Raw genomic sequence first — 26,937 nt, forward strand, 5'->3', positions numbered from 1 at the left:
ATTACATAATATTTTCTTAAAGACCCTTTTCTAGTCAATACTGTAGAGACATTTACTACATTCTTAAAATAATACCCACTGTTTTTTTGGAATATAATCTCCCACTATTTCCTAACTTCGCTCATTAGAGCGAGAAAAGCTCTCATTTCAGTCATATTTCTTGTCGAGTGTTAGATCTCGGGAAATATTCTAAATTCCTGAAAAATATTAATTACGAAATCTGAAGGTCTTCACGTTAATCTCACCAACATTCAATGAATTCACACAGTGGTCGAAATTCTCAAGCTAAAACCAAGTTCCCGAAATTTACTTCAATAATTAAAAAAAAAAGAAAGAATCTGAACTATTGCGGCTTCTAAAAGCTCTATCTACGGATCCATCCATAAATTTGCTTTACATTAAGAACATTTGGACAAATCAAACCCCAGAGTTTATTATTCGAATAAAATCGTTTACTTTTCTTGATCCATTATTGTATTCCAATACTTCTAACGCACACTGTAGAAAACCTTCTTATCCCCACTATTGTCTTAAGCCGACAGCAGAGTAAAGTTAGCTTCTCTCTCTTCTCAGAAACTTCTAAATAAACGTATGGCACGATCAAAATCAATTAACCTAACAAACATATATATGTACACAATATTTTCCCATACTAAATGAACTCTGCAAGCGCTCACAGAAGGACGATTACCGTCAGGATGTTGACCTCAAAAATACTTGTACTTGTTCGCTCCCTTCTTTCTACAACGACTTTTTGTCTCGTTTAGTTGGACTCCCCTCTTTGGGAGCATTGTACTGTTGTCCGAGTGTTTTTTTTTTCAATTTTATCTTCTCTACTTTTGTTTTTTTTTTTTCTTTTCATAGTTTCAAGCATTAAATATGCGAAGAGATCAGAAATGTCTTTACACTTTGCTTCTTCTACGTCTCTCCTTTCAGCGCGCGCATTGTATTTGGTTTTGCAGACGCTTGACAACAACATTTCGCAGACATCTCACAGACGTTTAACGATCGCAACACAGGTACTCTTAGTTTTTATAGTTTTACATTTTTGGAATTTGTGTCAATTCGGTAAATGATGTGAACATTTGTTTAGGATAATAATAGTTGTTGTTTCATTAAATGGGTGAAAATTTTATATTTACCTCAAAAATCTCAAAATAGTATTATATGTATATCTGGAATTGTTATATGCTTATTGAAGAAAAAGTTGTTCTTTTGGTATATAAAAACTTTTTAAAAGTCTTGTGTTCGTATAAAAAGAATGTGCTTTGAGTTCTCACTATATCACGAATTAACAAAAAGTTCAGCATTAGTATAGTTTTCAAGCACTTTGACCAAAAAAATGTCTGAGGATCACTTCAATATTCATATTTTATCCAAAAGTTGCAATTTAAGATTCTTTATTTCATTTCTTATTCATTTATTTTTTCACATAAATATTTTTCATTTTTTTCTTCATTATATTGAAGAAAAATAAATCTTTTTAACACATTTCACTATTTACCGAAATAAAAATTATATTTTTAACTGTAATCAATAATTTTACGTATTTGAAAATTAAAACACACTTCTCCGCGACTTTCTTTCACTCACGTCAGTTGAATTCATACTAAACGATCTTGTACAGACCGATCAGCATCAAGATGATCTGAGTTTTTTTGTGTTCTTTTCTGCGAATTCTTAAAATATTATCCGTGTTCTTATCAGCAGATAATCAGTTATCATCTGCGTAAGCACCAGTAGCCAACATTTTTATTTTGTTAAATTTCTGATCTTTTGCGTATTTTAAAAGAATAATATTAGTAGTCTAAACAACAACCAACAATTTTACTATCATTATGATCAACATAGTTGTAGGTATATGTATATTCATCAAATAAAATATATACAAACAAAATTATATTAGGGACGACGACGAAACCTGTCGTTATTGTCTAAAATATTTAATTCCAAAATTATCGATTTCCTAGGTTAAGGGATGAAATGTTATATAAAGCTTGATGTACTGGAAAAAGAAATCATATCCAAAAAGTTCAACCTCAAACTTTAAAAGACCCAAGAAAGATAGCAACAACTATAATTTTGAAAAGCCTAAAACTTCAACATAAAGTTCGGTAAAAATTTGCCTTACCCTAATGTAGTATATTTATTCTTGCAATTTAAGTAAATGTAGATAAAAAATTATAATCATAATCTGTTTTAATTTGTGATCTGTTTGCTTGTTACATATTTGATTAAATTCAAGTAGATCGGCAGACAGTGACAAACAGGTTATAGAACTAAAGACGAAATTTAAAATGTCTAACTTCAATTAGCCAAGGACAAAATAATCATATCTTATAGCCTTCACACACAGGAGCTAATTGATCAATCAAACGGCCTCTGCTCGATTAAAATGTTGATTAAGATCAATTTACCATACAAAAAATTTACATCGAGCAGAGGACGGTTAATTGAACAATTAGCTGCTGTGTGAAAAGGCAAAAACCTAACTATTGAGTAGGCGGCAGTGTGAAGAGCAAAAACTGGTGTCTCAATCAAAATTTTAATTGATCAATTAATTTGGCTGTGTGAAAATACTATTAAACAAGACCTCGCTACGAAAAGAGAAATAGAGAGTATGGAAATATAAGGTTTCAACACAAAAAATATCTTCCATAAAATTATCACATCATAGCCTGTAAAATAATATTGGAATGAGGTCAGTTCCAATAGATTTCATTCAAATAAGTATAAACACACCACAACATTAATTAATATTGAAAGAGAACTACTAAAAAGAGAAAGTGCTATGAGGATCATGTATATTTCCAGAAGAATAGAGGGCGTTGCGAATTGCTAAATTTTATTTGGATATCTTGCTTTTATTCTCTACTATTCTTCAACACTTTTCAAGGCACCTCGATCAAGTAGCTTCACATTTGCTTATCTTATCATTTTTTAAAACTTATATTATCAGCGTTGGGAACTCAATGAACTACTGGTAACCCATGGCAAAAGTAATCATAATTGGTGTGCTAATACCTTGTCAAGTGTCTGTCTGAGAGGTTTACTGATATTTTCATGGCATTATGGCTAAAATGTTAGAGTTGGTAACTAATGATTTTAATGCGAAAATTTTAAAACATTTTCAAGGTTCTTGAGATAAATAACTAAACGAATTTCTACTATCACTAGTACTACTAGTATAAAAAATATATCATGCGATAAATTTGTAGATTAAAAATGTTGTGAGAGAAAAGCCGACACTTAATATTATTACGACGTATTTTTGGTTTAAAATCATAAATTAAAAACCATAAAATGGAGAAAATTTGAGTCGAGACAGAGAAAAATCGTCAAAATAGTGAATTATAGAAAATACTATAAATCCGTGGAAATATATATAATTCTGTGGCATGTTCCCGAATATTTTTATAACTATAAGGGGATTCCCCAAATTTAAAATGTGCAAAAACTATTTATTTACAGTTATGCGGATCTACATTTCGGTGTCATTTCAGCAAAATATTTGACTTGGTAATTAACAGATTTCAAAAGAAATCGTGTAAAAACAACGCAAAGTAAATACGAAAACAATTTGGCTTAAAAAACTAATAAACAGATCATATGAATAAACTTAAGTCGTGCTTTTACGTCAATACATAAGTAATATATACATTCATACTCCACTCCAGTGTATTGACATACTCAATTAAGCGACCAATTTAGCAAATTAAAGCGTCTGTATTTTATAACGATGTTAACTCCGTCTGACTCACAACGATCACATGCGATTTGAGCATTAAAGTCCATCAAATAATCAGAGAAGAATACTTATTCTATGATGTTTACATTACATACAAACAGTAAAATGCAATAAAGCGTAAATATAATGCAATATTATGACAACAATTGAAGTTAATCGGAGAAAGTCTGAGTTCTCCAGTCCACATAATAGTATTCACCAGAGAACTGTCAATGACCACTCGAGCACTGTTTGTACTCTAAAGTACACATAGTACATACTTAATATAATAAAGCATGTAATCCGTCTTTTAACTGCATAAGTACTTGGTCGACTGCATACTTAAGGTATTCAAGTGTCGCACCATTAATTTAGGCACTTAAGATCAGTGGGGATTATAAAAGGTTATTTAAGTTAATATGCACTTTTACATATTGAAGTGAGTTCATTCAAGTGTCAAACTTGTTACAGTACTTCTCACTATCTTAGCGTGTTGATCAATATGATATTAACTATAATGTCTCAGCTTAACTGATTTCATTAAAAGTGATTCTGATAAAAGTCTTCTTGAAATAAATCTACGAGTACTGGGTCTTGACAATAAAATTAAAGCAACCAAATCACGCCATGATCTAATACATTAGATAACAAATGTTATCTCTCCTCTATGATCTTGATATTTCATATCGATTGATACTATTGTTTTGAAAACTATACAAGGTTATAGGCAGGCTCATTCGTATTGATCGACATTAGAACCTATTGATCAACTGGAAAACTAAATACTAGAACGGTTGTAGACTTTTGCCTGTGCCCTCCAATTAAACAGTGGTGGTTATGTGGTATTGTACTATACACGAGGATATTTCCAAAATAGATATTTCCAAATATAGTTATTCCGACCGTCAGACGGCAACTTTAAAATAAGCACAGCCGAATGTGACTGATAGTTACGTTTAAATTTGCCGATGGTGTGGATCTAGATCCACTGATTTTAGAAAAATTAAAAACAAATATATTATTTGTCGAAGAGTCAATCCGGTATTACAGTCCGTGAGATAGCTGAAACAGCAAATAACTCAGAAAGCATGTGTCCTATGCGGCATGAAATTTTGGCAAAGAGGACTAGCGCAACTGGGAGACTACTTCACAGCAGTGATTGATTGTCGGCGAAACATGGATTTGGAAAGCTGAACACTCAAAACTGTAGTGCCTATCCGGAGAACCTTCTCTGTAGAAAGCAAAGAATATTCCATCGACCGGAAATGTGATAACCACCATTTTCTGGGATTCACAAATTGTGACTATCTGATGAAGGGTAACGCTATGACCGATCTCTTCTATATTAATTATTGGACTGATCCGACTCTGAATTGGTCCCACCTTGGAAAAAATGCTTTTCCACCTCGTCAACCAAATTGATCGAGTTAAGCTTCGACTGCTGTAACGTCCATAGTATTATCCGCATAGAAGATGGATATTACCGATATTTACTTCACATACATATATTTTTTTCATACGACGTTAAAGAAGCTGGAACATCGTTCGATTATCTTACCAAAAGGCGTAAATTGATCACAAATTTTAAGGTAATTAAGGAGGTAAATCGAAGACACAGTGTTTTCTTGGCGTGTAAAGGAGGATAGTTTGGAACTAATTAAATCCCTAATTCCCTTTAAGGGGTTATATTGGTTTCAAAATTTCTAAATTTGATTTTTTTTTTACTTAAATAGTGCAATATGTTTAAAATATAATCCATAAATATCAAACCGACTAATATACTAAGAGATGTACCCTTTGGAAGTTACGCCATAAGGCCACGTCAGTACGAATGTAAAATTTTAAACGCGTTTATCTCAAAACTCATTTTTTCAAGTCGGTGAAGACGATAACTCAAAAAGTTGTGAAGTGATTTTGTTCAAATTTCGCACACATATAACCATTTTTTTCGAGCCAATATATGACGAAAATTTGACCAAAAAAGTGAGTTTTTTTTGTTTAAATTCTGTCAAAAATTCAAATTTCAATATTTTCTTTTTTCTTCGTTCATTAACTAGATTTATCGATGTGCTATCGAAATATTTTTGGTTTACTGTTTTTAGATGAACTAATTATGACTTGTGATGTGCACCGCATGACCTATTTATATCATGGGAGATGAGGTGCCAACGGCTGAGTTTTCGGAATTTTTAAATAAAAATTTAACAAAATACTGTTTAAATATGTATCTTTGATACGCTGAATTATTTTTTAAATGAAATATATGATTAGGTATACAAAAAAATTGTGAAAATGCCCTTGTTTTAAGCCTCTGCAACCCACCTAAACCTTTAAGAGGAATATGGCCTCCCCCAACTTTGGCATTATTCTTAACCATTTTCTTCAGACTTATTTTTTGGATTATCGGTCTCGTCTAGCGCACGCGGAAATGCATTTATTTTTATATATACAAATGGATGCATATATATATATATATATATATATATATATATATATATGTATATGTACTATATATTGTTAAATACAACTACAAACAAAATTCTACTTACCAAATTAGTTTAAACTCGCGTGACTTGCTGTGTTTTGTTTTTGTAGTTGTTTTATTATTTTTTGTTTTGTACGCCTGTGTTAGAAATGATTTAACTTTTTTGAATACGGAAATACACTCATATAAATATCTAAATAGTAATGCGAATAATTTCACTTTTCACAAAACGAATACGAAAGCAATGTGATTATTGACAATGAAATGCATTCAATTATCGCACGTAATACAATTGTATTTGATGCTTAACACGAAACAACGACGCTCGTGTTAATTTTCCCCAAACGGCTACATTGGAAAATGCAAAGATTTTTGATGAAATTGCTGCGCGGCGTTCCAAGTTAAGACTTTTGGGAATGCACCTTTGGCTAAAACGTTGTTTGTATCTGTGTGTAGTTGTTGTTTTTTGTATATGCTTTTATGCCTTTGCACAGTTTTTATTTAGTTCACTGTCGAAAATTTTACTTTTAAGTATTTTCTTTATATTTTTTAACGCTTTTAATTAACACTTATTTCTGCTGTTGTTGTTGTTTACTCTGTGTATTTCACCATAAAATAAGTAAAACACGCAAGTACTAAATAATGCACAGATAATAAAATTCCGTTTTAAAATCTCAATTTATAATATGTATATTTATGTATAACTGTACATATATATCTGTTTCATATATGAAGAATATTCAGTTTTTTGTTTATATTTCACCACTGTCTTTGGTTGATTGATCCCGCAGGTTGTCGCTGTGTAGGTAAATGCTTATTTTTAGCACTTTTTGTACAAAGAAATGCGAATTTCCACACTAATTTTTTACACAGATTTTCATATACACGTTTTCCTATATATTATTGCTCTTGAGTTGCTTTTGGGTTGTTTTTGGGTTTTTTTTTCAACACGCGTTCCACATATGTACGTTGTTTAATGATCAACGTTAATGATTAGACTGTTGTCCCCAGCTCATTCGGTTCGGCATGTCGCCGCTACCATTGCTTCGAAATGTGATTATTTCCCGCTGGTACTCGTCGATCGTAGCGATATAGCATACAATGTGCTAGAATAGCTCGTTGAGAAGTTTTCAAGTTATGGGTAGCATCAAACACTCCGTAAATTTCTCTCTCATGTTTGTAGATACGCATGTTTGTTTGCTTGCTTGTATATAGCAGAACACATACATACATATGTATTATATAGATATGTAGCTATGAGTATATGCTGCCAGCTAGACGGCCAGACAGATATGTAGATACTTTTTGTAATAATGCATTGTGCTGTTAATGTCGCACCACCACTGTTCATGGTGGTGGGAATCAATCTCATTGCTCTGAGTTCGAAAGTAGCACTTTGTAGAAAATTTCATTGCAGACGGTTTCGGAAAATGGGAAGAGATGTGCTGATACACTTGGGTACAAACAGACACGGTTTTATAGGGAGTTACTGTCGTATATTTCACGGTGTTTCCTATTTTTAATAGCTTTATCTTCTCAAATTCAGAAAACCAGGTCAATAACAGACTTAACTTGAAGCTATAACCTTATTTCAGGATTTTCAGGATTTTCAGGATTTTTTTCTTTCATCACGCAATTCAGCAAATATTTTCTTTAGCTGAATAAGTGCTGAAAACGAAAAGTGCTATTTATGTCATTCGATCTCACAGTTTTCAGTCGCTTTGGGTTTCAAAATGTAATTCAGCTACCATTTTCTTCATCTGAATAAGCGCTGTAGCGAAGTAGCGGAATAGCTTGGTATGGAGTTTTAGCTTTATAGCCTATCATCTACTAGAGTTTTTAAGGCGATTCTTCAGTTTTTTAATATAGTTCTTATCTATAAAACTTTCTTCTTAGTGCCTTCGAGATCTATAAATTCTCTTAGTTGCGATAATGCCTCAGTTATTTACCTCATGAAACCTTCTAAATTCAAATTTCTCTTATTTTAGATCCTTGACCATCGGATAAAGGGATATTTCCCCCGGAATTTCAAGACCTATTCTTTGTAAAACAAGTACAGTTGTTCCAATCATCCTGATATTTTTTTCGCAACGGATAACGTTTTTGTTCAGTTCTAATTACAAGTTTCAAAGAGTTCTTTAAAGTTCTTCAAGTAAAGTTGACACTCCACGCATACAGAAATATATTTTCTTTGTTCCGTTTCCAACACAGGAACCGGAAGACAGCAATTACAATATTTCGACAGTTCGGAATTGGTCGTAATATTTCGGTGTAACGGGCTGTATGTGGAGATTATGTCTAGGTTATACATACAATATAATGTTATAGAAAAATCGTAGTTTTAATAATACTTGAAGCCTGTATTTTAGATAATCGGCTTACGGATCTCAATAAAAATCAAATATAAAGTTATTATAAAGTATTTTCAAACCGATTTGAGAATATTCAGTGATCCAGACAGGTGTAACGTTCTAATTTCATTAAATATATACTCCGTCTTCTAAGATAATCATAAATCCAATATGAGTATTCTAGACTCTAAACTTTTTCAAGTGCCGAGAAAATTGCTTCCAACATTTTAAGCGGTTTAGCGCCTTTTCATATACTTCCTTCTATAATTATCCGTATATTCATATGAAAAGCGTGATTGATAGAACCTTAAACCATTTGATGACATGCTCTGTTATTATCATGACCACACTGTGATTCTAAAATACATTTGAACTTCTCTAACTCTAATCACCATAATCCACAAAAAAACTTCGAGTTATAGAAGTTTCATTAAAGCATACAATTTTTCAAAAAGCTGTAAAATATGGATTTTATGGCAGTAGTCTGCTTTACAGGCTTCAAAAAATCGATTTGTTTTGTATTAGGTCTCTTCCAAAACTATCCAAGAATATGTCTTTAAAATTCCAGAGGCCAATTCGACATATTTTCGAAGCTAGAGCAGTTTTAGTGGCCCAGCGTCGAGCAGGTGCGAATGCTCTGGCAGACCTTTAAAGCGCGTTTTCTCGAGTTTTCATTTTCACAAGTGTTAGAAAACGGTGCCGGCGATAGCAAAAAGAATATATGTCCGATCGAAAAAAAACCAAAGTGATCTAGCTTCAGTATTAAATTATCTTCTATTTGAACTAGACAAAGTAGTTGAAGTTGGGCAAAAGTATTATTTAAACTACTTGTTTTGCAACTTAAAGTAATTTTTTTCTTAAAAAAGTGAATTTTTTTTCAAACTTCGAAAAAATTTGGAATTTTATAACTTCTTCGGTATTTTTTTAGTTCATAAAGAAAAGATACTTATAAAAATTAAAAAAAAAAAAATTTGGTTCGACTGTTTCAGATGCATCGCACGACCTCCATCACCGGCACCGATTTACAAGTGCAGACTCCAGGCGCTCCAGAGAAATACTTATAACTTTATAAAAATTTCAATATTTTTTAATAATAAATATTGTTTTTTAAGCCTTAAATATAGTACACTATCGTCTTAAAATTCCGTTTACCGCAATCATTTCCTTCCGTTTCAAAAAAATTGCTAAGAAAAACGCTTTTTTTCGCCTTCTAATGTAGACTAATGCCTTAATCACAGTTTTATTTATTTACTTTGCATAAAGTTTATTTTCCTTTCTTACATGATTTATGCAATTCATAAGTGTAATATCATATTTTTGTTAGAGGGACTCTTTTGAAATTCTACCTCGATAGTAAAATTTTAAATTTTGTATTATGGCCTGGTCGAAAAGGTTGATTTATGGAAGGAAATTTGTATTAAAATTCACTTCTAAGCGCTATGGCCAACACAAAAGTTCGAGTTATGGAGATCTTTGAGTTATAAAAGTTGGAGTTATGGAGGTTCTACTGTATATATTATATGTATATTTACATATGGGCTGCTGCCCATATAGACGGTATTCTCTAATTATTATTTTTGTTTTATAATAGAACTGAGCAGGTTATTGTCGTCGAGAAACAGCTGATAAAAAATATAACGATCAGATTGAATGTTCTACAAGCTACTACTGTGTCATACGAAATTCTATATGTATATTCGTATATAGAAGTACTCTTGATAAATGATCACAACATTCAAATCGATTGATATGATTGACCTTTTCTCATATATATTCGCATATGCACAAATTTATATATAAATATTTAAATAAATGAGTTTGAGTAAATAAGGTTAAATAAATAGAACACAGCAATAAATATAGTACACTGAGACAAAAAAGTTTAAATACACATATACATCCACAGTACAAAAGAGAGCCGCTACTCATTACAAATGTACAGTTGTGCTAAAGCTAATTGCTTGAAGTGCAAAGCGGAGAGGGTGGTAGGTAACACGAAGCGTTTAAAGAGCAACACTGGTTCCGGCGTGTCAACCGATAAAGACAAATGTGCGAGGGTTTCCCCAAAACAAGCAAAAAATTTAAATGAAAATCGGAAATGTGCTGTTGCCAAGAATAACCTAACAAGGGGTGTGTTATTGCATATTGATAAGGCGTGTTATAAATATATATATATACAACTGTACATACTCATACATATGTAGAGATGAAAGTATGTACATATGTATGCAGTAAGTGGATTTCAATTAATCAGCACGCATTTATCAGCACAGGTAGTAACACAATTACGGTTGGCATACCTTTTTGCACCTTGACACCTGGCCGCGTAAGCAGTAAACCGCATGATTTTTTTCTTTTTTTATTATATTTTGTGCAAACAAAAATATCCACTGGCTTTCAATTAGTGTCAGTTAATATTTACTTATGTAAATATTTACTTATATGCAGGTGCTTGGTGATGACTGCATGTGTATCGTCAACAGCTCATTCATAATCTCACGTTTCGCCGATTGTGGTGGATCAGTTGGGTTCTATTTTGGAATTTGCATCGAGTATTGAGTTGATTTGCATGCATTTTTTGTTAGTGTTTTTTTATTTTGACTACACCTGACATTCGTATTTAGGAAATTTTTCAGCAATTGACTTTCAATGAGTTGTTAAAACACTTACTATTAACACAACTTTGTGAAATCATGCAGTTGTAATTTACAATTAAAACCTTTATTGCGCTCTTTTATATATGTACATAGGCACTACTGTGTGTACTAATTGTTTTTAGTAATTATCGGCGTTTTAATATGAAAAATATAAACTGTTTTTGTTTTTTTTTACATACACACGCGTTCAGAAAAAATTATACTTACATCCATATTCTTGGTGTTAAAAAAAATTTAAACAAATAATGAAGGGCTAATTCTCGCAATTTATTGATATAGTTTTATTAAGATAACACACAATTTGACTCACATATTCGGCATATATATAAAGTCCATTGAAAGTTTGAAACCCCTAATATTAGGAATATGGGAGCTAGGGGATGTTATGACCCGATTTTAACCATTTTTGATACAGAGACACACTATTAGAAGAAAAAGATTCCCTCTGAATTAAATTAAGATATCTGAGAGATTTACCGACATTTTTGGTGAACAATTACTATAAGACACGGAGTTCTTCATATTCGATATCCGGGGCATTGAAAAGTTATAGTCCGATTTCGGCAATTTTTTCACAAATGATGCCACAGATCATATACTCTATGGATTAAAAAGTGAAAGATGGAATTTAAAATTGAGTTATATGGGAAGTAGTCGTTGTTGTGAACTGATTTCATGCATTTTCCACACTTGTCATCACGGTGTCAAGAAAATATTTTATACTGAATTTCATTGAAATATATCAAGTAGTTCCTGAGATATGGTTTTTTACCCATAAGTGTGCGATGCCACGCCCATTTTCCATTTTGTAAAAAAATCTGAGTACAGCTCCCTTCTGCTATTTCTTCTGCAAAATTTAGTGTTTCTGAGGTTTTTCGTTAGCGAGTTAACCCACTTTTAATAATTTTCAACCTAACCTTTGTATGGGAGGTGGGCGTGGTTATCATCCGATTTCAACTATTTTCATGGTGTATAGTGGGGTACGTAAGGGAACCGATTGGAGGAAGTTTGGTTTATATAGCTTTATTGGTTTGCGAGATATTCACAAAAATCGTATTTAGGGTCGGGGCCACGCCTACTTTCCCAAAAAAATTACATCTAAATATGCCCCTTCCTAGTGCGATCCTTCGTACCAACGCACGCTACTGTCACTGTCCCAAGGAACATGTGTAACAAGTTTCGTCAAGATGTCTTAATTTTTACTGAAGTTATCCGTTGCCCGGACGGACGGACCGACAGAGATTCGATTCTGATCCACTAACTTTGTTGCGAGAGTATAAAAACCTCCCTCAAAGCAGCTGGTAGCTGCATAAAACGTACATTTTTTATTACTAATTCAATAATGATCCTAAAATTTACTTTAATACGATGTATTGAAAATAATGTACTAATTTAACTATTTAAATTTACTCTTCTGAAGTACATTACCTAGTACGAACCTTTTCTTGAATTTCTCAACCCTGAAAATTTCAACCCTGCCTCTTTTTCGCGAAATTACTTTTGAAAATGCGTTTCGGATCTTTATCCTGGATATATGGTATTACCGTTTCCAAAATGTTCATATAATGGAATTTACACATAATCCCGTTTACATTTATTAACTGATGTATCAAACCAACATGTTGTCATAAAAGTCATATCCAATTTCAAAATTCTTTGAATCTTATATGAAACTCTTTTCTTTAGATCAACGAACTCGTACATTATCTATCCTTGTTGCTATCATTGCCAAACAATTCTGGCTTTATTCCAGATAATATTACTCCATTTCTTTCGCTTTTGCGTGCAACAATTTTTTTAATCCAAGTAACTTATTTCCTCATCCGTAAATTGGCAATTTGCTAATTAAATCAACATCTTGCCATGAAAAGTGACCCCCCTTAGTATTTGCCTAAAGATCGATGGCCGTTTGAAAGCACAGGGAAACTCCCTCTTTTAATTCTAGTCTCTACTTCAAATTGCTGTAATATACCAATCCAATTATCTTTGCCAATTTCTTTCTCAATTCGATCTTTGCCGTTACCAACGAGTAATGCACTGACCACAAAGAAAACGGGAGACCATCGGTTTTTTATCTGCGGTACCATTGGCTTCATTGGTTACAACGCTGTTTTGTCTATCTGGTTTCAATTTAATGTTTTAAATTTGTACTGAAATTTCCGATGAACAATTTTATATTAATAACTATTATAAATAATCTTGCTGGAACTTTTCTCCTCTATAAAAAATTACGTACAAATGTTATTTAACCGCAGTGATAGTTCGCATATCGCTTTGGCTGAGTTTAGTGTATCGAAGTCCATAAATCTTTCGCAAGAACCCCTGAAACCGCTTATATTCCTCAATAAATTTATGAAGTGTGGCTGGTTTTCTTCAAGAGTAGACTCCAGCTTGACTAATTAATCCAAAAAACAATTGTTAACAAGAGTACTAAACGGGCTGCAAAGATGTTATGATGGCCTTCGAAGATGTTATTTAAGAAACGAAAATCTCTAGAACACTAGAAAACTGTCAAAGTTTCTTGATAATTCACTATCTCTAATACTTTTTCTCTTTCCTAATCTCCAAAACTGACTCGGTTGAAAAAATATTTCACTAAAATGAGGAGGTCATGATGGAAAAAACTCCTATTTTGAAGACCTCAGAGGTACATACTAACGAAGTAATGTTAGATCACCTCTTCAACAAATGCCTTACTATAGATTATGTAGAGAAATAAACTACTCGAATCATCATAATACTCAAAAAAACTTCGAGTTTAAAATATAGATTGATTCACATTTTTATTTATTTATATTCCATAAGTGTTATGTACATATTTACGTTAAAACGTGTATTCTATAATTTTGTTTGTTATAGTTTGCTATTGTCCGGCTCTTGACGTCTGTATCCCAATCCTTTGTCACATGATTTATGCAATCCATAAGTGTAATACATATTCATATATGTATATATACATATATGTATATATATTATAAGTGTAATATGCCTCCATACCAAAAAAAAATTTTAATTCTACCTCGATAGTAAAATTTCAAATTTTGTATTATGCCCAGGTCGAAAAGTTCGATTTATTGCCAGTTCAAGAATTCGAGTTATGGAAGTTTAACTTTATGTATATTAAAGTTTTAACATTAACAAAGAGGAATAATATGATATTCATAATTACAAAATCCAGCAATGTTGCTCTCATGTATTAGATTAACTTAAAATTAAGTCCTCTTATACTAAAGTTAAGAGGCACACCTAGTGTGAAATTTCAAAAAAATCGTATATATTAAAAAATCGATATCTCAAATAGTTTTTGAGTTATATCAATTTAAAGAGCAGCCGCTCGGTAACAGTGAAAACGATAATTTTATCTTTAAAAACGTTTTTCTCGAAACAGCATTTTGCGACTTTGCTGCAGTGATTACTCAAAAACAAATGATCCGATCACAATCGAATTTTTTTTTACATGTTCCATATATACATAGTTCTCCGTACAATGACCTATCGATTTTTGATCTGATCAAAAAATGGAATTCTGGCAGGCCAAAAACCACCAAATTTTTGGGTAAAATTCGACTATTTTTTTTAAAACGCCGCCATATTGTCAATTTTTGATTTTTTTTTATCGTAAGTCATTGTACAGACAATATAATCTAGTTTAACGAGAATTTTTTTTTTAGATTTCATCCACGGAGAAGGCCGGAATCACTGCAGCAATGAAGGACCTTTTTTTCGCGCCGTTGGAGATCGACTGTATGTATAAATATATTCTTAAAATTTTGAAATAATTGATAAAGTATTTTTTTTAATAAATATTCCCAAAAATCACCTTTTTTAGGCCATTACACTAGGTGTGCCCCTTAAATACAATATTTAAATATCTTAGAACAATTAAAGAAATTGTCAATACATATTTCAATTATATTAGTTAACAAATTGTATGGCACAGGGATCGCCGCGACAGTGTATAGTAAAAATACACAGCCTGTTGGCCTCCAACTAGTCAACCTTCACAATAAGTAGTTTAATGAACTCAAATCAATGACATGGATAACCAATGTCCATTGGCAGGCATACAATTATAGATGGTTCTATTTTAGTTTTATATTTTTTGTTTTAATTAAATTTATTATTATTTTCAGAATCCAATTTGCTTGAATGAAGCCTGAAATTTGACTCTTATGAATGAACTCTGCCAAAAGGTTTAATGAATTAAAAATTTATTTATTTAAACATTATTCATGTGGAAATATTTAACTAAATTTGTAACTACAAAAAATTAGTATTATTTAATTAAAAAAAAAACTGCATTATAGAGTACTCTTCACTATTAAGGTTATTTATAAAGAAGTAAAACTGTATGTTCGTACAATATTTATATGTTAAAAAGACCAAAATTTATATTTTATTTCTTTAAAATCTAATATTTGATATATCCTCGTATTAATATTCTTAACATGTGGTACATACAAATGTAAGTGAAAATGCATAATATGGGAGGTATTTTAAACACCAACAATTGTTTTTTGGTGGCCATATACTCTTTCATACAAATGATATAAGCACGCTAAATTGTATTGTATGCTGTTTTACTTTGCCTTTATGTGGCCACTTTGCCAATCAAATGTCAACTGGTTCCATAGTGTAGCGGTTATCACGTCTGCTTTACACGCAGAAGGTCTCCAGTTCGACCCTGGATGGAACCATGTGCAAATTTTTTTATTTTTTTTTTTATTAATTATTTTTTTTTATTTTATAAATTTAATTAAAATTATAATTTTAATATTTTTTCTATTATTATATAGTCAATTAAATATTCTGCTAGCTACATACATACATATTAACATAAAATATTACTATAGGGAAAATAAACATTTTTTATTATTAAAATAAAAATAACTTATATTTCTTAAAGTATGTTATAGATATTTACGTATTTTAAATGAATTTTATATAATTTAAGAAACACACAACATTTGTTTTTACTCTGTTACATACTTATTACTTTGCATTTACCTTACATGAATATGTACTGTTTTCATGAAGCACATACATATGTACTTACAAACTACATACATATGTATGTACTACACATTCAGACACTTGAATTCGCGGTGGTTGATTTTCTGCCTTCACACACATTTTTCTTTCAACTCATGCACTTCTCATGCTTATAATTCTCATATGGTTTATGGCGTTTTAAACTTAAATAGTACGAGTTTTGCTGTGAATAGTTATCGCTTCTCGGCCTTATGGCTAAGATCAAAGTGTAGTATCTGTTCTTATCAGCTTAACATCTGATAGATCCTCCATCGGAGGACAACAAATGTTAAACTGATTTTTGGAAATGGACGGAGTGTTTTAGGGGCTTGCTCCACCTCTGTCACGGGTTGGCCCGGTATTGCAGTACCACCGGGAATTCGGCCCAAATTTTTGAATAAATATAAGGTTAAATATTTTGGAGAAAATTCCAAATAGAATTTTTAAATAATTTTAAATCAATTAATTTTATTGGAACTCTCAAATGCGAATGCGAAATATCGTCGGGTTGGTGAGGAAGAGTGCGTGCAAATTGGTCCTGGTCTCTTTTTCTTTCCTCTTTTCCTGCCTTATTTTAGCCCCAATCTCGCTGCCCCCTTCCCTAAATAAAAGCGTTGGCGAAAGTTTTTTGTGCGGTAAGCTCATCGTTAACGTCGATGCGCCATCGCTAAATAAAAGCAAAATGTTTACTTACTTGAATAGAAAATTTCAACCGCTTCTTAGCGTCGCCGTTGTGTTATTAGGCTAGGCCTAGGCTATTAGGCGCCATACAAATTGTATGGTGCATTGGGCATGAGAATTTTTTGATTTCATTTGCCGCTGCCGTTTTTATTTAATTTACTACCGAAATTCGGAGTCAGCTCAACTTTAAAAGAGCTACGACGTCCTAAGTAGCAATGCTGGTTGAATGGCTTCGTCAATAAACAAAATATGCGTAATTGGCCAGGCAGTAACAGGACGGCGCCACAAGCCACAGCGTTTTAATACTTTTAGCCCATCCGCATCTTTTCACCATACCATCATGCGTCAGAGTTCCGTATTGCTATCGGAAATACACATGGAATTTCGCTTGTTAATTAATTTTAGGTAGTCTGATTGATATCAGCTGAGATGATTCTGTTCAGTAAAACAGATCAAAAATCGTGTAGGCGACCAGAAGCCTAGTACATTCGCAGTGACGCCAGGAACGTGGCGTACTACATTCAATCAAACTATCCGTAAAATTTAAGCCCTCGGGTGGGTGGTCAGAATGTAGAAATTCATAAAACACATTTTTTATTGTACTTTTTTTTTATCTAAAACTGTTTTCTTAACAAATAATTGAATGCGGTCGCGGTAAAGGAAAAAATTTCTGCATTTTGTCAAAAAAATGCCCCAATGTCCATGAAAATATAATCCAAAGAAATAAATTTTTTTCCCTCTCTCCACTTTCAATTTTTTTCTATGTATTCATAATGTCGGGACGGCGCGAACGCCATTCCCGGCTACCAAAAATTACACGCACGAGTTATTCGCATTAGGAATAATCGCGAAGGTCAACTCAGCCGAAAGTGCAATGGCCAAGCCTCACTCCGGAGGAACCGCCTTCATGATCACGGTAACCTCTACGCCAGGTAAGTATGCTTTGCTTAGCAAATGACCAACCACTTGTACTCACAATTCGTTAACATGTCTGAGAATTCGATGGCGGCATAGTGTGTGAATGAAAACTTCATACAATAATTCGTTCTTGTTGTATGTGCACAAGTGGTGGTTGTTCTTGGATATACGAAATCGTTGCTACTTCTACCACAGATTTGATATGAAATTGCAAAGTTTGGAAACTGTAATTTTATTTATCACAAAACAATTAATAATTCAATTAATTTTTATTTTTATTAAAATTATTTTAAAAACATTTTCCTTAATACCTATATAAATCTATGTAAACTTAAAATAGACATAACTTTAATTTATAATTTGCATTTGGGTCCTTGTCGGATTCGGCTGGATTGTCCTTGATAATATGGAAGACACAGGATTCTAAAAAGATATAAAAAATATTGAATTTATTAGAAAAAATTTAAAAAGTTCGAGGTTCATTAAAATTAAACTTGAATCAATAAAATTAAAGTAATAATAAATAAATAAATCCTTTTATTTTCCAAAAAATAGCTAAACTAGAAATTTATATTTTTATAATTATTTACATCTAGATATATAAACTTTGACACCACAAATAAAATTTAATAAATCTATTAAGTCCAATATTTTTCTTTAATGCAGGAAATGCAACCATGCACTTTTGGGAACGAATACAACGAGAAAGCGAAACAAAGTGCAAAACATTAGTCAGCTGCTAAAAAAAATCAATAAACAGTCCATGGCAACGAAAAATAAAAAGTCGAAACATTGCAATTTTCTCAAGTGCAAAAATATACTTTAATAATTTTTTACTGTCAATCTTAAAATTATAACAAAATGCCGCAGGAACCACAATTAACCTCTCCCGAATTGGAGGGTGATGAAATTGAAAATGTGCGAGTTGTCGTACGAGTACGCCCAATGGAGAAATCGGAATTGAATTCAGGTGCAGCTAATGTTATACAAGTGGATAAAATCAATCGGGCCATCACAGCGGTAAAGCCCAACGCCCCCAATGAGCCACCCAAGACGTACTACTTTGATAATGTTTTCAGTAGTGACTCAAATCAACTCGACTTGTATGTGGACACGGCACGCCCTATAGTTGAGAAGGTGCTTGAGGGCTATAATGGCACCATATTTGCTTATGGACAAACGGGTACGGGTAAAACCTACACCATGTCCGGTAATCCTGATTCACCGCAAACTAAGGGCATCATACCGAATGCATTTGCACACATTTTCGGTCACATAGCTAAAGCTAGAGAAAATCAGAAATTTTTGGTACGTGTTAGCTATATGGAGATTTACAATGAAGAAGTACGCGATCTGTTGGGAAAAGATGTTAGCAAGAGTCTTGAGGTGAAAGAACGACCAGATATTGGTGTATTTGTTAAGGATCTAAGCGGTTATGTAGTGCATAATGCCGACGACTTGGAGAATATAATGCGCCTGGGTAATAAAAATCGTGTAGTGGGTGCCACCAAAATGAATCAAGAGTCATCGCGTTCACATGCCATCTTCTCGATAACGGTTGAAAGCAGTGAATTGAGTCAGGGCGATATGACGAATGTTAAAATGGGCAAGTTGCAGCTTGTTGATTTGGCTGGTTCGGAGCGGCAAAGCAGAACACAGGCGAGTGGACAACGCTTAAAAGAAGCAACAAAAATTAATTTATCATTATCTGTTTTGGGTAATGTTATAAGTGCACTGGTTGATGGAAAAAGTACACATATACCCTATCGTAATTCGAAACTAACACGTTTGCTGCAAGACTCGTTAGGTGGCAACTCGAAGACAGTTATGTGTGCTACCATTAGTCCGTCAGATATTAATTATATGGAAACCATATCCACATTAAGGTATGCTAGTCGTGCCAAGAATATACAGAATCGTATGCGCGTTAATGAGGAACCCAAAGATGCCTTACTACGTCATTTCCAAGAGGAGATTGCACGTTTGCGTAAACAGCTGGAGGAAAACAGTCATGAAGACCAAATTTCGGAGGAAGATGAAGAAGACGTAGATGACGATGAAGCTGATATTGAAATCGAAATCGAGGAGGCACCTGCTGTTAATGGCAAGAAATCCAAGAAACGCGAAAAAAGTGATGCTGAAAAGGAGGAAAAAGAAAGACGCGCACGCGAACATCAGCAAGAAATTGAGCATGCTAAATCTGAACAGGAACAATTGCGTAGCAAGTTAATGTCGCTGGAGGGCAAGATTTTGGTTGGTGGAGAAAATTTGTTAGAAAAAGCGCAAACACAGGAGATGCTACTTGAACAATCACTTGCTGAATTGGAAGAGCGCGAACAGGCAGAGAAGGCATTGCAGCAGACATTACAACAAAAAGAAACTGAACGCATAGATATTGAAGAACGTTACTCCTCGCTACAGGAAGCAAGTACTGGCAGCACGAAGAAAATTCATAGAGTCATGCAAATGTTAATGAGCGTCAAATCCGAATTGGCTGATCAACAGCAAGAGCATCAACGTGAAAAGGAAGGTATTTACGAGAATATAAGAAGCTTGTCACGCGAGTTGGCACTGTGCGAATTAGTACTCAATTCTTACATACCCAAGGAATATCAGTCAATGATCAATCAATATACACACTGGAATGAAGACATTGGCGAATGGCAACTCAAATGTGTGGCTTACACCGGTAACAATATGCGTAAACACATCGCGGAGCCGCAAGAATCAACAAACAAGCAGGAGTTCATGGATCTATCGCATGTTTACTTGAGTTACAATACCGATAGTGTAACAAATCCTGTGCGTGCAAAATCGGCGCGTCCACGTACTTCGGGTGTACCGCGTCCAACCACAGCACGGCGTTACTGAATAACAACAGTATTTAATGATATAAATTCCACACACTTTTGTATATTTTATTTGTTGTTACATTTAAGTTGTGTTGTTTGTTTTTTATATTTTAGTTTTAGATTTTGTTGGTTTTGCATTTTTACGACTCGAATTAATGTTTAAACTAAGCACATAAAAATGCATTTATTTATATTATTTTACAGTCTTGCGTTCCACTATATGCATTATTGATACAGATTGAATTTTTTTGCTGATTAAAACATTTAATTCATTGTATAGATTAGAATCTATACAATGATTTAATTTACAATAAAAGTCCAATAAACACTAAACACAGAAAATGTATATCCGTTATAAATTTGTTGTTGGGAAACTGAAAATAAAGCCAGATAGGTTGGGTGACTTGCTTTGCACGTTGAAATATGTTACTAATTGAAATATTCATTAACAAATGTAGTTCATATACGTTTTTCTTTTACAAATAAATACAATTTTTTAAAATAAAAATATATTTTCATACATATATGTATGTATATATAAATATATGACTTACCAAATATTTTAGTACACAATTGTAGAGAACTGTTCTCAATTCCTTCATTTCCATCTACAATAATTACAGCAAACTGTACTCAATTCCTTCATTTTTACAACAATACGTCATCACTATTGTGAACGGCACACGTGTAAGAAGAAGTGGTCACAACATTTGTTTTTGACAGTACGCAACGCTGAAGAAAGAAAGGTAAATTAATTAATAAACATCGTGTTTTTATGATAAATTAAATTAAGTAAATGATATTAATAAATATTATAAAAAGTTTACATTGTTTAGTTTTTACTAAATATATACATGGAATTCGGTTAATATACGTATTGAATTAATGGTTGTGCTTCGACGTCTCACGTGGGCTCACGATTTATTACAGCAACTCAAACGTCAGCGCCACTATTGGAAAAATATGGATTCTGCACTCTTAGAACCGCCAGCCAGTGTGCGGGGCATGCTTGAATTGAAACGTGATTCCTTCAAAAAGCTTGTACAATTACCACGTTTACGAGTGGCGGAAACTGAATCAAATAAAGTATTACCACTCGTGAAAAAGTTGCTATTGAAGATGGAGAAATTGCGGCCAGTGCGCGTCTTAGAGATAAAAAGTGAAGAAGGAGTGGATGCACCGCCACCGATGCGCGAAATACTACTTCACCCCTTGGCAGTGCAATCGTGGGATTGTCTGCCTACTACAGAACTTTTAAAATTAAAAGTTGAACATACAAATTTTTACTATGCCGAATTGGAGCTTAACTATGATAATTGGCGCGCAGATGAAATTTTCAAGAGTGTATTGCCCGCAGATGATGAGGGGCTCACGTCTTATTCACGTATTGGTCATATAGTGCATTTAAATCTAAGAGATCACTTATTGCCTTATAAAAATCTAATTGGGCAAGTCTTATTAGACAAAGTGCCCGGTTGTCGTACGGTCGTAAACAAGGCAGCAACAATTGATAATACATATCGTAACTTTCAGTTGGAATTGATTTGTGGTGAACCGCAATATCAAGTTGAAACTAAAGAAAATGGTGTCGCGTTTGAGTTTGACTTCTCGCGTGTCTACTGGAATCCACGTTTATCCACCGAACATGAAAGAATCACAAAAATACTCAATCCAAATGATGTGCTCTATGATGTTTTCGCTGGCGTGGGACCATTTAGTGTGCCGGCTGCACGTAAAAAGTGTTGGGTGCTTGCAAACGACTTAAATCCAGAGAGTTATAAATGGTTACAGCACAACGGTAAACGTAACAAATGCTTGACGCACATGAAGACTTTCAATAAAGATGGGCGCCTGTTTTTACTAGAAGATGTGAAACCTGATTTATTGAAACGTTGGAAAGTACAAGGAGCTGATCAAGCTGCAGATTACAGCATTCATATAACAATGAATCTACCAGCTATGGCGGTGGAATTTCTAGATGCTTTTCGTGGTTTCCTAAACGCTGATGAAGCGGAGGAATTCCGTAAGCAGCAATTAAATTATCCCACTGTGCATGTGTACTGCTTCGCAAAGGGCGAGGATACAAAAACACTTGCGCGTGCTTTGGTTGAAGATAATTTGGGTTTAGCGCTAACAGACAATTTGGAGGGCGTACATTTTGTGCGCAATGTCGCACCCAATAAGGACATGTACCGAATTTCATTTCGACTCACGCATGAAATTTTAACAACGCCGTTTGTTAGGAAATCTGCTGAACAGTTACAGCGTAAACGTGCAGCCTCCGAAATAGAAGCAGATGCGAATATAGCCAACAAAGTAAAATGCAATTGAAAGTTATATAATTTTAAGCACAAACTCAATAAATATTTTATAAATTTAATTAAGGCGAAGAGACTTTCATTTCTACTGTAAGGCAGTTTGATTCAATAATTTTTTAATACAAGCAAATATTTTTTTTTAATAGTGAACTAAAAATGGCACGCAAATCAAAGACACCAGCTGGTAAAAAGAGTGCTGCTGCACCAGCTAAGACTGCCATCAACAAGTCCAAGAAGGACAAGAATATATTTAAAGTCAACGATGCCAAAAATAAGAAGAAACCAAAGGAAGTACAAGGCAAATTGAAACAGGTAAATCACTGCATATTATAAATAAAAATTTGTTATTAATTTATCCCTGAATTTGCAGATTAAGGAGGTGGTCAAAAATAAGCAAGAGAAAATCGATGCAAACTTGAAGGAGTTGCATAAGGATATGGTCGTGAAGAAACCGAAGGCAGCAGCCAACAATACAGCAATTAAGAAAAATAAGAAGGCACCAGCAAATGCGAATAATGTATCGCAAAAATTAGACAATTTGAAATTCTAAGAAGCTTTAAACCATATCAAATTGAGAAATGCGCTACTGTTTGAGGTGTCGTTAAAGCAACGAAATTTAGGCAAATATTTGCTGATATATCATTCACCAACGCATTTTGACTCCCTGTTTTAGTATGAATGTATATGTACTTATATATTATAAGTATAGCAAGAATTTGGTTTGTTAACAACTAGCATATTTTATAGAAAATCGAACTAACACGCGTGTAATAAATAAGTACAAAGTAATGTTTACGCATTATAACACATAGTTGATTCACAATAAAACGTATGACGTAATTACGTTAACCCCTCAAGAAATGACGTTTTTTTATCAATAGAATATGAGAAACGTTTCAATTATTTTCGTTAATTGAGTCCATTAGTAAATTGACTAAATTAAGGATTGCATGAAGCTCTTCGTAAGATAATTAGCCAGAAGAAGCGAAAATAATTAGGATCAAGTAATTGTGGAAACATGTTTGTTACATAATTCAGCGCAAGCAATATGACACATCTCTTATGCATTTACTTATAGATATGCATTATGCTTTTGGTTAATCTCTTTATCTACTTGACAAAGTTATTTATGTCTTTCATTTCACAGAAGTTTGACACCTACGAAGAAAGTGTAAAAATCTGAAGGTTTGTTGTTGTTGCACCAATAAATTTAATTATGAATTAAGAATAAAGAAAAAAATCCTCAAAAATAATTGGAAGGATTATACAAGGAAATGCGATTACTCAGGCGGATATAAATTTGGGTTTGCGGGAATAGACTGAAGGCGTTTCATTGATTTTCATTGAGATGGATGGAAGCTTCAGTAGTTTACATAGTTGTTGTGCCAGAAAACATTCCCGAAATAGTCAGTATGAAGAGTCAGTCCTTAATTGGAAAAATTTCGGAGCTGTCACGATTGCGTAGCCCTGATTGTCCCGGCAACAGTGGATGTAGCTTCCCTACAAATGCATTCATCAGTATACGAGGTTATCTTTACTTTCGAACGGAGGAAAGAGCTTTACGAAGAAGGAAGAACGTACAGTTTTGAGTTTGGAGAATCCTCTCCAATAGGAATGTGGGAGCATATCCGGTTCATTTGTCGCCTACAAGAAGACTGCTTCATTTAGTACATCTTGAAAAAAAAAAAAATAAATAAATAGTGTAACTTATGTCCACAAAAAGAAGAATAAGAAGATAAAGAATTGAATTTGGCGCATAAACAATTTGTGGACTGTGCCAATGAAGTAAAATCGCTCAACACTTGCTTCCAATGGTGCAGTCGCGGGACAATTTCACGTATCTACTTTTAACAAACAACGGTATTTTCGTTAACTGTCAGCCACTGCTGCTTCTACGACTGGGGGAAGACCCAAGTAGATCCGAAGAAAATGAAAATGAAACTACCGTGTGTGAGGTTACACAGCCCACAAATAATACACAACATATGATAACGAATACGTCACTGATTTCACTGAACTAAGATAGGGCATGCTTTCGGATTCGAGAATATTTTCTGCAATTTTTTAAGAAGCTCAAAATGGAATGCTTGTGACTAATCAAATTAAATAATAACAAAACTCTACGTGCAACCACGGGAGTAATTATGTTATCTTATAACCAGAAATCCACATATACATACATTGGTTAGTGATGATGATTCAAATGGACTAACTTTAGCTTATCTGTTTACCCCGTATGCCGTGCAAATGTTTACCACCCTGTCAAGTTGCCATCAGTTGCTCCAGCGTAAGCAAAATGTTAACAACATAGTTAATTTTTGTTTTGCGACAAAAAGCGACAGCTTCTAGAACCTAGAATAGGAATGTAAGTACTTCGCGTTATCTCTAACTTTGCCAATCTGTCGGTCTTGCCACTAAAATGTTGGCGCATATAAAAGCCGACGCGGCATTAGCGAATTCATACAGTAAACGAAAAGATATCCAAACGAAAACTACCATCAACAAACAGTCAGTCCATCAGCGCAAATCCAGGATGCAACGCTTCATCATTGTCACTTTGGCTCTACTTTGTGGCCTGAGCTCCAGCTGGGCTCTACGACCAGTTGGCGGTGTGGCACCACCACCACCACCTCCGGCTACGCTCACGCAAGATCTCGAGGAGTTGTACCGTCTCATACCATCGAAACCGATTAACAAATTGGTCATACGTTATCTGCTCAACGATGCGCAATTCCAGGCTGCCATTCGCATCATCAACTCTCACGATGCCTACATGGTGCGTATGCGCCTCTATGCTCAACCGGAAATCATACAATTCCAGTCGTGGGTACGTTCACAATTGTTGTTGTCTGGCGGCGGTTCGCTGGAGTTCGAGGAGTCGGAGGAAATTTTGAGTCTCTTCAGACCCACACCCTACTGGTCCGTCTACGGCTGGCAAGGCTTCTTCAATGAATTCCTCGCCTACTTCCCACATGAGATGTTACGCGCTCAAATCGACGCCAAGGTAACGTTAGGTGGCAGTCTCGCTCAGTTTTGGGCTAAAGTGAAGGCTTTGGCTCCAGTCTATGAACGTGTGTTGGCCTTCCCCGAATCGAAGCGCATCGTTGCTCAGCTCGAACAGAATGGCGTGAATTTCAATCAAGTGGATCAATTCATTCGTTCCTTGTTTGATTGGTATCCAGTGGTCGTGAATGCCACAGCTCCTCCTGTCGCTGTCGCAAGTGCCCCAGCCGTTCCAGCGGTTCCCAATGATGTTGTTGTTTAATAATTGTCGACTAACTTCCACTGCTGCTGATGATCGAATAATCGCCAAAGGAAAACCTTTCAACTAATACCGATTTATTTCTTGAACGAATAATACTAACGGTTTATTTATGTTAAAAATGTAACGAATATTATTGTACGAGTATTTCAATTGTTTTACTCAAATTAAAATCAAAAATAAGTGCTCATAAACAATGCGTTTTTATAAAATAGTGGACTCATCTATGTAGTCATTAACGACGATTAAGGGGGGTTCCCGGGAAATACCGAATGGTTCGGTAAAATTTCCTACGGAAGAAATAAAATAGCTCGGAGATTGTAGCTTACATATTTCTGACGAAAGAAACTAGAAACCCGATTTAATATCCTGTTAGAGTTATATATCTTTTTATTGTTGCACCAGAAAACGATTCAACTAAATATGAAGCTGTCACAAACTTTTAAAAGGAAAGGAACTGATTAGATCAAAGTAATTATATATATCTAGAATTTCCAGAAAGGTACAATGCAAACGAAGGAGGGATGATAAACCATAGTCACGCAGTACATTTAAGTCTTCATGCTATGTATGGAGATTAGAGCCCATGCTTTTTAATCGTTTATTTATATTATCAATTAAATCCCATCCTTAGATCTTGAAAAAAAAAATAAAA

At 33.9% G+C, this 26,937-nt stretch overlaps 5 protein-coding genes and 3 non-coding genes across 10 annotated transcripts in view; 6 read left to right on the forward strand and 2 right to left on the reverse strand.

Annotated features, from left to right (window-relative positions):
• LOC105217248 (putative phospholipase B-like lamina ancestor) overlaps positions 1–7,208 on the reverse strand; it is a 35,770-nt gene extending 28,562 nt beyond the window's left edge. Inside the window, exon 1 of one of the 2 annotated variants that reach the window (XM_011192165.3) lies at positions 6,277–7,208. The gene's annotated coding sequence lies outside the window, so the exon portion shown is untranslated. Of the gene's footprint in view, positions 1–1,142; positions 1,337–6,276 lie in introns of those variants that run through there. The other variant, XM_011192166.3, reaches the window with a different exon arrangement.
• Positions 7,209–14,949: 7,741 nt separating this feature from the next.
• LOC105217249 (kinesin-like protein KIF3A) lies at positions 14,950–21,083 on the forward strand. Its single transcript, XM_011192167.3, has 2 exons — positions 14,950–14,964; positions 18,517–21,083. Exon 2 carries the CDS (start codon positions 18,712–18,714, stop codon positions 20,719–20,721), a length of 2,010 nt encoding a protein of 669 aa, XP_011190469.1. The 5' UTR covers positions 14,950–14,964; positions 18,517–18,711; the 3' UTR covers positions 20,722–21,083.
• Positions 15,845–15,917, forward strand: Trnav-uac (transfer RNA valine (anticodon UAC)). The gene has a single exon. It is a non-coding gene; the product is annotated as a tRNA-Val (tRNA).
• LOC114804594 (U2 spliceosomal RNA) lies at positions 16,448–16,645 on the forward strand. The gene has a single exon (XR_003752738.1). It is a non-coding gene; the product is annotated as a U2 spliceosomal RNA (small nuclear RNA).
• On the reverse strand, positions 17,708–17,872 carry LOC114804593 (U1 spliceosomal RNA). Its single transcript, XR_003752737.1, has one exon. It is a non-coding gene; the product is annotated as a U1 spliceosomal RNA (small nuclear RNA).
• Positions 21,084–21,500: 417 nt separating the features above from the next.
• On the forward strand, positions 21,501–23,308 carry LOC105217252 (tRNA (guanine(37)-N1)-methyltransferase). Of its 2 annotated transcripts, none has more exons than XR_008470753.1 (2): positions 21,501–23,110; positions 23,167–23,302. XR_008470753.1 is itself a non-coding variant. In XM_029043486.1 (2 exons), exons 1-2 carry the CDS (start codon positions 21,588–21,590, stop codon positions 23,167–23,169), a joined length of 1,434 nt encoding a protein of 477 aa, XP_028899319.1. In that variant the 5' UTR covers positions 21,501–21,587; the 3' UTR covers positions 23,170–23,308. The 2 variants fall into 2 exon arrangements, 1 of the variants encoding a protein (XP_028899319.1); XM_029043486.1 differs by having other exon boundaries at positions 21,501–23,018; positions 23,167–23,308.
• On the forward strand, positions 23,177–23,881 carry LOC105217250 (tRNA (guanine(37)-N1)-methyltransferase). The gene is made up of 2 exons (XM_029043487.2): positions 23,177–23,332; positions 23,391–23,881. The coding sequence occupies exons 1-2, from the start codon at positions 23,177–23,179 to the stop codon at positions 23,568–23,570; spliced, it is 336 nt and encodes a 111-aa protein (XP_028899320.1). The 3' UTR covers positions 23,571–23,881.
• Positions 23,882–25,424: 1,543 nt separating this feature from the next.
• LOC105217253 (uncharacterized) lies at positions 25,425–26,448 on the forward strand. Its single transcript, XM_011192171.3, has one exon. It carries the CDS (start codon positions 25,440–25,442, stop codon positions 26,283–26,285), a length of 846 nt encoding a protein of 281 aa, XP_011190473.2. The 5' UTR covers positions 25,425–25,439; the 3' UTR covers positions 26,286–26,448.
• Positions 26,449–26,937: the final 489 nt, after the last annotated feature.

This window comes from Zeugodacus cucurbitae, chromosome 4, assembly GCF_028554725.1.
Source record: "Zeugodacus cucurbitae isolate PBARC_wt_2022May chromosome 4, idZeuCucr1.2, whole genome shotgun sequence".
NCBI lineage: Eukaryota > Metazoa > Arthropoda > Insecta > Diptera > Tephritidae > Zeugodacus > Zeugodacus cucurbitae.